General features: G+C 34.5%; 1 protein-coding gene across 1 annotated transcript in view; it reads right to left on the reverse strand.

Annotated features, from left to right (window-relative positions):
• Nucleotides 1-10,385: 10,385 nt before the first annotated feature.
• tmtopsb (teleost multiple tissue opsin b) overlaps nucleotides 10,386-16,393 on the reverse strand; it is a 63,527-nt gene continuing 57,519 nt past the window's right edge. Inside the window, exon 4 of the mRNA XM_061965138.1 lies at nucleotides 10,386-10,966. Within this exon, the coding sequence (XP_061821122.1) occupies nucleotides 10,691-10,966 (276 nt within the window). The 3' untranslated portion in view covers nucleotides 10,386-10,690. The remainder of the gene's footprint in view (nucleotides 10,967-16,393) is intronic.

Here is a 16,393-nt window from a genome sequence, read left to right on the forward strand (position 1 = left end):
TGCATAACATGTTGTTACATACTGTAACATGTAGATACATAACATGTAGATAAGTAGACGCGCATACATGGATGAATGCCAAATATTAGCAGAGTTAAAACTGCCCATTTAGCGTCAACTAATACAAGTAAAATGACAGAATTTTGTAACAAATTGCTACAATTTGTGCTTTATCTTTAACAAATGTGTGTTTTACCTGCTACATGACTTATCTGGGTACATTTATCCATAGTTTTGTTTTCAGTACTTACTAATAATTGTTAATTTTTCTTAAAGCACATACTAGGATTGGCAACCATAAATCATGAAGCATTTAATATAATGTCAATAAAGCTTTTTAAAAAAAAGATTCTAATCTAATCCTTAATTATGACAGACTATATGTAATATGGAAAATTGTAAATTGTTCTTTGAGTGCAACAAGAAAAGCCTAATGTGTTTACTGCCCTTTAAGTTATATTTTAACCTGGGAAAATTGTTCTTTGAGTGCAATAGGAAACATATGTTTATCGTGTTGTTAGATTTGCTGTTAAAATTAAGCCAATTTTGACATTTTTCGGAGTTCCCTTTATTTAGAAAATTTTAGAAAAGTATCGATCTACCTTTTAGTGCCGGTACCGGTTCCAAATTATTGGTATCGTGACCACCCCACTCTGAAAGCATAATAGGGTTGTATATTATGCACGACAAAAAGTAAACTCAACAGGTCAGAAAATAAACGAACACAGAATGCTGGACAACAGCAAAGACTTACGATACTTGCGGAGCAGAGACGTCTTCCAAAAAGTGACCATGTCCCGACAACAAAAGACAGCACCCGCACAACTTGATTGATAACAGAAAACAGGTGCGGGAAATAGTGCTCAGAGGTCAAGTAGCTGCGGGGAAACACAAAAACGGAAGCGCCACCAAAATAAAAGCACATGACAGGAACTGAAGCACTAACCACAGGAAAACACTAACAAACTCAAAAGATTATGATTTATTTAACACATCAATCTTAGGTTTAGGCTCACTGGAATATTAAGTACTAACCAAATATACTGCATAAGAAGGGATTCATAAGTCATTTACAAAAAAATAAATGTATGTTGTGCTAAAATAAATAAACTAAATTAATGATGAATATATTCTTTAACTAAACTCAAGAAAATTAAAGTGCAAATGAAAAGACAACTTTACCACTTTAGTCATAATTTTTGCACTTGAGAAACTTCTTTATGACTTTAGCTCCGGACTTTTTCTGTTTGTTTGATATTATCATTACTGCCACAAGTGGTGGGAAAGTGTATTACAACCATACGGACCACAGCTGAGGGAACAGATATCTTTTGGCGGCCCTGTAGGAGGCGCTCGCGGCCCCACAATGGGCCCTATGGTTAAGAAACACTGCTTCAGAAGACATGTTAGTAATACAGAGACCCTCAATTTTTAGAAACATTAGACAAATGCTTAATTTTGCTACGTGCCCCTGTAAAGATATTATAAATGTTTTTCGCCCAATCTTGCTAAAACTTGACACGTGCGTGCCAAATTTGGTGGTAATTCGGCTAAACATCTTTAAAGGGGCCCGATTATACAAAACCAACTTTTCTTACCTGTTTTTGTGTATTTGGGATCTGCACAAATCCCAAAAATGTCAACTCAAACAGTGGTGGCATTGGAGAGATATTTATAAAACAACCTTGTCTTCGCAGCGGTTCAGGAGTAGAAGAGTAGAAGGCATCTTTTTTTGCCTCGGTCCGGTTAAAAAAAAACTTTTTAAAATCCCACAGTAGAAGGCTATGAGAAAATGCAAGATAAGCACTTCCGTGAATCAATACAAATTTCAGAATCCTCCGTGGCTAGCTATAGTCATAAATGTTATGATAAAATGAATATAGTTGTGAAAGTTCAATAATAAGGTTGCTTGAATGAAATGAAAAATTTATTTTTCTGTCCGGCTGAATTATTGTGTAAATATTTTTATAACATGTTCTGGTCCAGTCCTCAATTACAGAATGTTTAGCAAGTGGAATATTACATTTCAAATAATAACTAGAGAAGGTTATAACATTGCCATGCAGCAGTATGAAGACCATTACCTTGTACATCATGTAATGTAAAGAATATCAGAAGCTTTTACTCAGGTAGAAATATCACAGATTACATTAACAAACATCTTTGACAATAAGAGCATGATCGTACCAATTTATAATTTGTGTTATTAATGCGTGAAACTGGTATCTAAAGATGGCGTAGCTCCTTCTCTGAATGCAAGTGCTCCTAAAGCAGGAATACAAATTCTGTATTCCTACAAAATACAAAATCCGGCAAGAAACCAACAAACTGCAGGGTATTTAAAACAATTCTCTTTAAAAGCGTCTGTAAATCAGTTTAAATGAGTCATCAAAGTGTGTGATGGTTCTAGTCAGTTAGCTGACTCGAATTGGTGAATGACTTAAAATGAATCTTCTGAATCGGTAACTCAGTTTAAATGAACCGTCTTAGTGTGTTGTGTTGAAAGTTAATCAGCTGACTCGAATTGGTGAATCAATTCAAATGACTCATTGGAGTCAGTTGTGTTCCCGTTAATTTCGCTGACTCGAGTCATTAAATCAATTCAAATGAGTCTTCTTAGTGAGCAATGATGGTAATGTATAGTATGTATACAGTACATATTATACATTACCTTTTGCACTATATTAATTTAAATTATTATGTGTTGTCAACTTTGTACTTTTTTTTGTATTATTATTATTATTTTTGTATGTCATTGCCTGAAATAAATAAAAAAGTGAAAAAAAAAATTAAATGAGTCCGCTAATTGGAGTCAGTGAATCAGTTGAAATGAATCATCTGAGTGTGTGGTGATTCTTGTGAATCATATGACTCAAATTAGTGAATCGATTGGAGTTAACGGTGTTTCCGGTTAGTCCGCTGACTCGAGTCATTGAATCAATTGAAATGAATCTTTGGAGTCCGCGAATCAGTTTGAATGAATCCTCTGAGTGTGATGTGTTGCTGGTGACTCGAATTGGTGAATCAATTCAAATGAATCAATGGAGTCTGCAGTGTTCACTGACTGGAGTCATTGAATCAATTCAAATGAATCTTTTGAGTCTGTAAATCAGTTTAAATGAATCATCTAAGTATGTGATGGTGCTACGGATGTTGTAACTTATGGGTCATATAGTTCATGTGTGATGATCATTCATAATTTGCATACTTGATTTAATTGCTGATCTATTATTATTTACAGTTAAAAAGAGATTTGATTTATACATGTGTTTGATATTGATTATTTGAGAAACACTGACACTGAATTGAGTTGTTTTCTACTTCATAGCCTAACAAAGGGTTAACTAAGATACTGCATGTTCCACAATTCATTGTGGCAAATCGGATGTTAAAGAAAAGACCGGGATCAGGTGCTTTGTGGTTGTTGAGATTGAGCATTACTAGCCTACGGGTGAATGAATGAACGACAGATGATAACAAGATAAAAGGATCGTTTTGTACCGTTTTGTATGCCCATTTTTTTCTTATATAAAGTACAACTTTATTTACACATTTCCGACGTCCTGTCCAATACTTTGATCGTAGTTAATCTACAACGGATTCTAGTGAATTGATTCAAATGAATCATCTAAGTCAGTGACTCAGTTTAAATGATTGATCATAATGTGTTGTGTTCCTTGTGAATCAGCTGACTACAATTAGTGAATCATTCAAATGACTCATTTGAGTCCACGCTGCTTCTATCTAGTGATAACGGTCGGTAAACAGACTAAATTTAACAAATTAAGTCAACTGATTTGAGGTATTGCTTCAAGTTAAATTAATCTTCGGAGTCAGTGAATCAGTTTGAATGCATCATCTGAGTGTATTGTGTTGAGAGTGATTCGAATTAGTGAATCAATTCAAATGAATCAATAGAGTCATACAGTGTTTCCGGTAAGTCCTCTGACTCGAGTCATTGAATCAATTGAAATCAATCTTCTGAGTGAGCGATAAATTCACTAATTTGAGTCAGTGAATCAGTCAAAATTAATCATCTGAGTGTGTGGTGTTTCTTGTGAATCATATGACTCGAATTAGTGAATCAATTCACACGAATCATTGGAGTTAACAGTGTTTCCGGTTACACCGCTGACAAGAGTCATTGAATCAATTGAAATGAATCTTCGGAGTCAGTGAATCAGTTTGAATGCATCATCTGAGTGAATCAGCTGATTCGAATTAGTGAATCAACTCAAATGAATCAATAGAGTCATACAGTGTTTCCGATAAGTCCTCTGACTCGAGTCATTGAACCAATTGAAATCAATCTTCTGAGTGAGCGATAAATTGGCTAATTTGAGTCAGTGAATCAGTCAAAATTAATCATCTGAGTGTGTGGTGTTTCTTGTGAATCATATGACTCGAATTAGTGAATCAGTTCACACGAATCATTGGAGTTAACGGTGTTTCCGGTTGCTCCGCTGACTAGAGTCATTGAATCAATTGAAATGAATCTTCGGAGTCAGTGAATCAGCTGATTCGAATTAGTGAATTAATTAAAATGAATCAATAGAGTCATACAGTGTTTCCGGTAAGTCCTCTGACTCGAGTCATTGAACCAATTGAAATCAATCTTCTGAGTAAGCGATAAATTCGCTAATTTGAGTCAGTGAATCAGTTAAAATTAATCATCTGAGTGTGTGGTCTTTCTTGTGAATCATATAACTCAAATTAGTGAATCAATTCACATGAATCATTGGAGTTAACAGTGTTTCCGGTTACTCCGCTGACGAGAGTCATTGAATCAATTGAAATGAATCTTCGGAGTCAGTGAATCAGTTTGAATGCATCATCTGAGTGAATCAGCTGATTTGGATTAGTGAATCAATTCAAATGAATCAATAGAGTCATACAGTGTTTCCGGTAAGTCCACTGACTCGAGTCATTGAATCAATGGAAAACAATGTTGTATTTCTAGTGAAACAGCTGACTCCAATGAGTGAATCGGTTCAAACAATTTGAATCGCTCATGCTGCCTCCAGTGATTAAGTTCAAAGTAATAATTCAAGTAACCTGAATCTGAGTACGTAATGTTTCTGGGTAGTCCACTCGAATCAGTAAATCCTATCAAATGAATCATTTGACAGAACAGATGCAGGCATGAGCTAAATGATTAGCATGTGGGCTAGCCTGTTAGCATCATACGCTATATTGGAAGCCATGTTGGGGCAAAGATATTGCAAGTAAACAATCTTTGAATTGTTGGACTAACTCATCCTCCTGTCAGAAAGTGGGCCACCTTTCACTCTCCGATGATGAATCCATCACCCATTAACGCAGACGTTATTCACGGGAGGCGAAGCAGATTAGCCTTCTAAATGGCGGCGGCAAACAAGCGGCGTTTTGGAGACTTGGAAGGGAATATTAATACCCTGAATGAATAATGAGCCGAGGGCAAAAAGAAGACATCTGTAACGTCTTGGCAGACGATCAAAGACCAACTTTTAATCGGAAAGTAATTTTCCGTCACAAATGTAATCCTTGGGGAATTCCCCCAAAGGGGAAAGTAGAACAGTGAAACTGCAAATGACTTTCAAATGGATGAAAATGAGAAATGTGTGTTTTTGTACCGCATGAAGACTTTCAGGCGGCATTATTAGGAAGCTGTGGATTTACGTGGTCATCTTTTTAACACAACGATATTGTCAGCCAGAACGTTTTTTTTTTCCCCTTCGGTTGTAGTGAGACTAGCCCCCCCACACCCCCCGTACAAATTCAATATAAAGTGGTAGTAACATCGTTATTCCGAGTGACCGAGTGACGACTGTGTTTGTAACTTTCATCAAGGGTCCTTGAATGCACTACGGTTATGCAATGCAAAAGTGAAACGTATACATAACTTTCTCATATGCTGCCACAGATAGATTTATCATATTTTTACTGGAACTTTTCAAACGATTAAAATATTTAATCGCTATTAATCCATACTTGCCAACCCTCACGAATTTTCTGGGAGACTCCCGAAATTCAGCGCCTCTCCCGAAAACCTCCCGGGACAAATATTCTTCCGAAAATCTCCCGATTTTCAGCCAGAGCTGGAGGCCACGCCCCCTCCAGCTCCATGCGGACCTGAGTGAGGACAGCCTTTTTTTTTTATGACAGGAGGACAACCGGGTGACAAGACCTAAATCATCCAGACTAGAGATAAATTCTATTATTATGTTTATCTTACCTAAAAATAAATATATTTATTAATTACAAAAAAACTAAATACATTTGTACTATATTTTGCTAAAAACATCAAAATTAATTGTGTTTTTATTTGTATTTTTTCTGACTCCTTATTACATCCAGCCATAGAATTATACATTAAAATAAACATATGAAATAATTAATTTTAAATGATCATAATAATTCATTTAAAATGACCATATTTAATTATTAAAACAATTGCTTGTTTATCAACAACTTTAGCATTTTATTCATTACATTTTGAAGCTCTCAGAAGCCAAGTTATGTTATATCTTTAAGATTTATTTATGCAAGTTTGAAGTATCAATTATCTAAACACAGTTTTGTTTGCATATTTTCAGGATATATATATATATATATATATATATATATATATATATATATATATATATATATATATATATATATATATATATGTCTTAATAAGGTTATTCAAAAAATAGTGCTCGATACCGTAGTAGAGCGCAATATATGTATGTGTGGGAAAAAAATCACAAGACTATTTCATCTCTACAGGCCTGTTTCATGAGGGGGGGTTCCCTCAATCATCAGGAGATTTATATATATATATATATATATATATATATATATATATATATATATATATATATATATATATATATACACAGTATATGTATGTATGTATATGTATGTATGTATTTAGGTATATGTATGTATATATATGTATATGTATGTATATGTATATATATGTATATGTATGTATATATATATATATATGTATATATATTTCATATATATATATATATATATATATATGTATATATATAAATGTATGTACTGTATGTATGTATGTATGTGTATACATATATATATATATATATATATATATATATGAAATACTTGACTTGGTGAATTCTAGCTGTCAATATACACCTCCCTTCTTAACCACGCCCCCGCCCACAACCACGCCCCAGTCCCACCCCCGACCACGCCCCCACCCGAACCCCCCCACCTCCTGAAATCGGAGGTCTCAAGGTTGGCAAGTATGTATTAATCAGATGTTGATCACTGTTTACTCAAAATTAATCGCGATTAATCACAGATAAATATAATTTTTCATCATTAATAAGTAGAGATGTCGGCAGGCCGATATTATCGGCCTGCCGATATTATCGGCCGATAAATGCGTTAAAATGTAATATCGGAAATTATCGGTATCATTTTTTTAATTATCAGTATCGTTTTTTGTTGTTTTTTTTAATTAAATCAACATAAAAACCACAAGATACACTTACAATTAGTAATATACAAATACAAGTATTTCCTTAACAAACGTCTCTCATGGAAACATAGGTTGACATTTATATGGACGGTTGTTTATGTAGCTGTAGCAATGTGGTATACATAAACAAAAAACATGGCAAGGGAAACAATAGGCCCAGAGCAGCCATAGGTGCCGTTTTGTTAGCCGAGTTAGCTTTTTGGTGATTAACCAGTCCTTTGGAAATTTGGATATTTTCACAATATTTAATGTGTTTCTTTTTCTCACATAATTACCGTATTTTCCGGACCATAGGGCGCACCGGATTATAAGGCGCACTGCCGATGAATGGTCTATTTTCGATCTTTTTTCATATATAAGGCGCACCGGATTATAAGGCGCATTAGAGGAGTCATATTATTTGTATTTTTTTTTCTAAATGGAAAACACTTCTTTGTGGTCTACATCAGTGGTCCAGTGGTCCCCAACCACCGGGCCGCGGCCCGGTACCGGTCCATGGATCGATTGGTACCGGGCCGCACAAGAAATAAAAAATAAAAAATATATAAATATATATATATATATATATATATATATATATATATATATATATATATATGCATATATATATATATATATATATATCTTTTTTTTATTTTTTTAAATCAACATTAAAAAAAATAAAAAAATCAACATAAAAAAACACAGGGCAGCACGGTGGCAGAGGGGTTAGTGCGTCTGCCTCACAATACGAAGGTCCTGAGTAGTCTTGGGTTCAATCCCGGGCTCGGGATCTTTCTGTGTGGAGTTTGCATGTTCTCCCCGTGACTGCGTGGGTTCCCTCCGGGTACTCCGGCTTCCTCCCACCTCCAAAGACATGCACCTGGGGATAGGTTGATTGGCAACACTAAATCGGCCCTAGTGTGTGAATGTGAGTGTGAATGTTGTCTGTCTATCTATGTTGGCCCTGTGATGAGGTGGCGACTTGTCCAGGGTGTACCCCGCCTTCCGCCCGATTGTAGCTGAGATAGGCTCCAGCGCCCCCCGCGACCCCGAAGGGAATAAGCGGTAGAAAATGGATGGATGGATGGATAAAAAACACAAGATACACTTACAATTAGTGCACCAACCCAAAAAACCTCCCTCCCCCATTCACACTCATTCACACAAAAGGGTTGTTTCTTTCTGTTATTAATATTCTGGTTCCTACATTATATGTCAATATATATCAATACAGTCTGCAAGGGATACAGTCCGTAAGCACACATGATTGTGCGTGCTGTTGGTCCACTAATAGTACTAACCTTTAACAGTTAATTTTACACATTTTCATTAATTACTAGTTTCTATGTAACTGTTTTTATATTGTTTTACTTTCTTTTTTATTCAATTTATTTATCTTATTTTATTTTATAAACATTTTTTTAAAAGTACCTTATCTTCACCATACCTGGTTGTTCAAATTAGGCATAATAATGTGTTAATTCCACGACTGTATATATCGGTTGATATCGGTATCGGTAATTAAAGAGTTGGACAATATCGGAATATCGGATATCGGCAAAAAGCCATTATCGGACATCCCTATTAATAAGTGTATCCCTGACATGACAGGTAACTTTCAAGTTTTAACAGCATGACTGGACAAATAATTTGCTAGAATGAAATGTGTTTTTATCATTATGCTTTTTCAAACACCTAAAATCAAAAGAAGGAACATTTATTAATTTTAGTCTGTTCACTTACCGACGCCGTTACCACTGGAAGCAACGTAGATTCACAAAGATTCAATTGAATGATTCACTAATTGTAGTCAGCTGATTCACAAGGAACACAACACATTAAGATGACTCATTTAAACTGAGTCACTGACTCAGATGATTCATTCTAATTAATTCACTAGTTGGAGTTCGCTGATTCACGAGAACCATCGCATACTTAGATGATTCATTTAAACTGATTGACAGACTCAAAAGATTAATTTTAAATGATTCAGTGACTCAAGTCAGTGGACTTACCAGCAACATTGATTAATTGAATTGATTCACCAGCGAACCAACACTCAGAGGATTCATTTAAACTAATTGACTAATTGATTCACTAATTCGAGTCAGCTGATTTGCTAGAAACACCACACACTCCGATGATTTATTTCACATTAGTGGACTCTTCGCTCACTCTGAAAATTCCTTTCAATTGATTCAACGACTTGTGTCAGCTTACTTTCCGGAAACACAACCGACTCCAATGAGTCATTTGAACTGACTCACCAATTTGAGTCAGAAGATTTACTTAAAACACAACACCCTAAGATGGTTCATTTAAAATGAGTCATTGACTCAGAAGATTCATTCAAATTAATTCACTAATTGGAGTCAGCTGATTTACTAGAATCATCACACACTTAGATATGATTCCTTTAAACCGATTTACGAACTCAAAAGATTAATTTCCATTGTCAAGTTCATTTCCAAGTCCAATGACTGCAGTCATTGGACTTACCAGAATCCGTGCAGAATCCATTGATTCATTTGAATCGATTCACCATTTTGACTCATTGTCAACACAACACACTCAAGAGGACTCATTCAAACCGATCACTGACTGATAGATTCATTTAAATTGATTCAATGACTCGAGTCAGCGCATTAACCGGAAACACTGTTAACTCCAATGATTCATGTTAATTGATTCTCTAATTCAAGTCATAAGATTCACAAGAATCACCACACACTCAGATGATTAATTTAAACTGATTCAATTAGTGGACCTATCGCTCACTCAGAAGATCGATTTCAGTTAATTAACTGACTCGAGTCAGAGAACTTACTGGAAGCAAAACGGACTCTGAGTCATTTGAATTGATTCACCAATTCGAGTCAGCCGATTCACTTTCAACGCAACGCACTCAGACGATTCATTCAAAATGACTCACTGACTCAAATCAGCGGACTGGCTAGAATGACAGCTGAGAGGACGATTCATTTTGATTGATTCACTAAATCGAGTCAGCGGACTCAAGGGAAAGGATTTGATTGACAGACTCAAGTGTACCGGATGGAGTGGATTTCAATGACTTGTCCAGAAAAACGACACTAAACCAACTAAGTTTATTACATTTCATCCTTCATTTGAGCTAACAGGAAGTTCATAGGAGAGCTTAACGGGAAACACTTGTGCTCTTGATGACGATGGACGTGCTTACACCGAGTAGAAACAAGAGTCAGACCAGTTTCATTCCGTGTAGTGGGCCACCAGAGTCACTTTGCGCAGGGGACAGTTTACCGAGGACGCTGCCGACGGCGGAGCGGACGCCCTCTGGGCTCCCTTGCCGGATCTGTGGGTGGAGTCCGGAGAGGGCTGGGCCGAGGAGGGGCCGGCGGCCGACACGTGGGGGTCCCTCTCTGGGCGGACGGTGCGATGGGTTTTGGTCATTCTGGAAAAGGTCTTGAGGGTAGAGCCTCGCTCGGGGGTGGAGCATCTCAGGAAGGCCCTGAAACAGCGGTAGAACTACACGCACACACACACACACACACACACACACGCACACACACACACACCCACACACACACACACACACACACATTAGGAGTAACTAACATCGTTTTAGACCTGTGTTGTACCATAAAAGTTCACTTAAGTGGTCTCCATGTTGGCAGGACAGCTGCCTTGGATAAACGTAGTGTACTTAGTATACTCTCCCATTCCACACGTATACTTTAAGTCTACTACATTTCCCCAAGGGGCCGCATGGGAAACTGGCACGCTGCAGCGTGTATAAATACAACCGTATTTTTCGGAGTATAAGTAGCACCGGCCGAAAATGCATAACAAAGAAGGAAAAAATACATATATAAGTCGCACTTTTTGGGGAAATTAATTTGATAAAACCCAACACCGAGAATAGACATTTGAAAGGCAATTTAAAATAAATAAAGAATAGTGAACAACAGGCTGAATAAGTGTACGTTATATGAGGCAAAAATAACCAACTGAGAACGTGCCTGGTATGTTAACGTAACATATTATGGTAAGAGTCATTCAAATAACTATAACATATAGAACATGCTATACGTTTACCAAACAATCTGTCACTCCTAATCGCTAAATCCCATGAAATCTTATACGTCTAGTCTCTTACGTGAATGAGCTAAATAATATTATTTGATATTTTACGGTAATGTGTTCACACATAAGTCGCTCCTGAGTATAAGTCGCACCCCCGGCCAAACTATGAAAAAAACTGTGACTTATAGTCCGAAAAATACGGAAATTATAATTGTGACAAAAAAATCTAAATGTTACTGTATTGCTCAAGTGCTTCATAAAACATTAAAGTTAAGATATTCAAATGTAAGTACACCAGAAATGTCCACTTAATTTATTATTTTTGTTGCATTTATTGTTCTGTGTTAAGCAAGTTAATGCAGCCATCAATTAAGACTATATAGTGCCAATTTGCACTTAATTTAGTTTTAAATACCACACACGTCTTCACATTATTAATATTCATACATTATTAGTTATTTTACATTGTATTAAAATATTTTGTTGGACTTTGATATTTTATTATTTTGTTTTTGTCCAACCACATTTTTATTCTTTTTAAAACCACATTCTAAAACCAAAACAAAGCAAAATATGATAATACAATGGAACAAAATATACAATTATTAGTAATATTGAAACAATAATAATAATAATGTAACATGCCATTGAAATTTCAATTAAGTTTATAAAGGTATTTAGTTTGAATGAATGTAATTTTTATATTAATTTAATGGGTCCAAAAGATGTATAATGAAATAAAATATGATAATACAATGGAATAAAAAATATATACATATTAGAAATCTTTAAACAATATTATTAATAATGTAAAATGCCTTTGAAATGTCAATTAGGTTTATGACAGTATTTAGTTAGAATGAATCACATTTTTAGATTAATTTAATGGGTCCAAAAGATATATAATGAAATAAAATATGATAATACAATGGAATAAAATATATACATATTAAACATTTTTAAACAATAATATTAATAATGTAAAATGCCTTTGAAATTTCAATTATGTTTATAAAAGTATTTAGTTTGAATGAATCACATTTTTATATTAATTTATATATAATGAAATAGAATATGATAATACAATGGAATAAAATATATAAATATTAGTTGTATTGAAACAATATTAACAGTCATGTAAAATGCCTTTGAAATTTCAATTAAGTTTATGAAAGTATTTAGTTTGAATGAATCACATTTTTAGCTAACTTTAATGGGTCCAAAAGATATATAATTGAATAAAATATGATAATACAATAGAATACAAAATATACATATTAGTAATATTTAAACAATATCAATAATCATGTAAAATGCCTTTGAAATTTCAATTACGTTTATAAAAGTATTTACTTTGAATGAATCTAATTTTTAGATTAATCTAATGGGTCCAAAAGATGTATAATGAAATAAAATATGAAAATACAATGGAATGTATATATATATATATATATATTAGTAATATTTAAACAATATTAATTACCATGTAAAATGCCTTTGAAATTTCAATTAGGTTTATGAAAGTATTTAGTTGGAATGAATCACATTTTTAGATTAGTTTAATGGGTCCACAAGATATATAATGAAATAAAATATGATAATACAATGGAATAAAATATATACAGGTACATATAAGAAATATTTTAACAATATTAATAATCATGTAAAATGCTTTTGAAATTTCAATTAGGTTTATGAAAGTATTTAGTTTGAATGAATCACATTTTTAGATTAATTTAATGGGTCCAAATATATATAATGAAATCAAATATCATAATACAATGGAATAAAATATATACATATTAGTAATATTTAAACAATATTAATAATAATGTAAAATGCCTTTGAAATTTCAATTAAGTTTTCGAAAGTATTTAGTTTTAATGATTACATTTTTGGATTAATTTAATGGGTCCAATATATAATGGGTTCAAAAGATATATAATGAAGTAAAATCTGATTATACAATGGAATAAAATATATACATATTAGTAATATTTAAACAATATTAATAATAATAATGTAAAATGCCTTTGAAATGTCAATTAAGTTTATGAAAGTATTTAGGTTGAATAATTAAATGTTTGGATTAATGTAATGGGTCCAAAAGATATGTAGTGAAATAAAATATGATAATACAATGGAATAAAACATATCATTATTAGTAATATCCAAACAATAATCCATCCATCCATTTTCTACCGCTTGTCCCTCTCAAATTTAAATGAGGTTGATACAAATATTTTTAATGCATTTTTAATGTTCAATATATTTTATAACATTGTAAATGTTTTATAAAAACAATAAAAAAAAAAAAAGTAAGTATTAAATGCAGGTAAATACAACATTACAGTGTAAGGTTATTTTATTATTTTCTATATTGTTATTTTTTATTATTATTAATTGAATTATCAATTGGGTTTGTTGGGCTACTTTTTCAAAATCTTATGTAAAATAGTTTTTAATGTATCATTCTACTAATCTTATCATAAATAGGATCAACATTATTATCATTATTACATTAGACGCATTTCAACTAAAAAAAGCAAGAGCCCCAAAAGTAAATATAAAAAAGTAATGCAAAAGTGAATACAAAGCATAATCTATAATGCAATGATCTTCTCAAACTTTCCTTTTTGGACCACAAATGGCCCGCAGTCTTCCACGGAGCCACGTGTCCCGTCTGGTGACTTGTTTCCCGCCCAGTATGAGACGCACCGTGACAATGTATTAGAAACACCGTTCCCATAACTCCCCTGGTGGCTGTCAGCTGGTAGCAAGTGTGGGCGGCCCGCGCGGCGATTTAAGCCTTCAACTCGCCTCAACACACGGCGGTTATATTGATGGGCTGGGAGGAACTGAAGACTGAAAGCGCCACGCGGTCGAGTGTGCGTCTCCGTTTGCGCCTCTCTCTGTGCGGGGCTTTTTATTGGCGCCTCGCAGGGAAGAGCAGAAGTTGTATATTGTAGCATCCTGGAAGAGTTAGTGCTGCAAGGGTTTCTGGGTATTTGTTCTGTTGTGTTTATGTTGTGTTACGGTGCGGATGTTCTCCCGAAATGTGTTTGTCATTCTTGTTTGGTGTGGGTTCACAGTGTGGCGCATATTTGTAACAGTGTTAAAGTTGTTTATACGGCCACCCTCAGTGTGACCTGTATGGCTGTTGACCAAGTATGCTTTGCGTTCACTTGTGTGTGTGAAAAGCCGTGCATATTATGCGACTGGGCCGGCACGCAAAAGAAGTGCCTTTAAAGTTTATTGGCGCTCTGTACTTCTCCCTACGTCCGTGTACACAGCAGCGTTTTAAAAAGTCATACATTTTACTTTTTGAAACCGATAGCGATAATTTCCGATATTGCATTTTAAAGCATTTATCGGCCGATAATATCGGCAGTCCGACATTATCGGACATCTCTAGTTGTAATAGCAGTAAGGAGAATACACGCACAAAAATTTTGGGTTAAAAAATAACCCAATTTTAACCCAATTTTTGCATTGAATTATTTAACCAAAAAGTTGAGTTCTGATTACTTAATGTTGGGTTATTCCCAACCAAGCTATTGGGTTAAATTATTTAACCCAAAAGTTGAGTTATGCTAACTCAATGTTGGTTGATTCATAACCCAACTATTGGGTTGACTTTATTTAACACAAAAGCTGAGTTATGCTGACTACAATGTTGGGTTATTCCAAACCCAACTATTGGGTTGCGCAATTTAGCGCTCCTTGATCCAATAGTTGGTGAAAAATTATACATTTTACTGCTGGTTTGTCCTACTCCTTCCCAACTGCTGATCAAAATTATTTTTATTCCATTAAAATATACTCAAAAGCAAGATATGAGTGACATATTTTTTTACAAGAATTGGCGTGTATGGTCATAGTAGTCACGGCGGGGTCGCATTCTACTGCGTGGATCGTTCTCCCAGTATGCCGACGGGACTCCAGAGGCAAAGTGCAGGTAAGGAAATTATTTATTGTCCCACAAACCAGCGTGCCAATAGCACGGGAAGCTAACGGAATAGCGAACAAGAAAAGCTTAGCATGTAAACAGGCAAACAAAAAGGCAAAGCTTAGCTCAGGAATCAAATTAGTTGCCGTCGTAACTGTTGCTTGGAAGCAAATAATAAAGCCAGACTGAGTGTGGCGATAAGCAGGGAATAAGTAGCTCTCTGATTAGTGCCCAGGAGCAGGTGAGCGTCCCGAACACTAATCAGAGGCAGTTGAAAATAATCTGCAGTCATGGCAACTAAAACACAAACACAGCGGTGCGCAAAACAGGAACTGAGGGAGTCAAAAACTAAACAAACATGATGAATCATGACATTAGTAGTTCTATACAGCATGCTCAAATATTTCCATGTACATAAGATGTGTGATTGTAAATAATGTTAATGAGATTAATCCTTAATAAAATTCCCTTCAAGAAAAAAGTACCTTTTTAATTAAAAAAAGCCTTTTACCCAAAAACGCATTCGACATTGAAAAACAACCCAAAAATGGATCATAGTTTTGAAAACCCAGAAATTGAGTTAAAATAATACCCTTATAACCCAAAAAAATGATTTCTATTCATAAAAATAACTCAAAAATTTAACCCAACACTTGCAACTCATAAATTGGGTTATCAAAATAACCCAGCATGTTTTAGTGTGTACTTGCTCAGCCAGCATTAATAGCACTAATGAATAGAGTGGGGTGGGCGTGGGGGGAAGTGGGGGGTCCCAATTCAAAATTGATATCAGATATCGGTTTGATATCTGAAAAAAAACCCACAAGTAATGGATTATATCATGTAAAATACAATATAACAAGCAGTCCTGCAAAACCAGCATATAAATTGGTATTTTTTTGTATTTTAGTCAAGTCATT

Source organism: Nerophis lumbriciformis, linkage group LG07 (assembly GCF_033978685.3).
Source record: "Nerophis lumbriciformis linkage group LG07, RoL_Nlum_v2.1, whole genome shotgun sequence".
Taxonomy (NCBI): Eukaryota; Metazoa; Chordata; class Actinopteri; order Syngnathiformes; family Syngnathidae; genus Nerophis; species Nerophis lumbriciformis.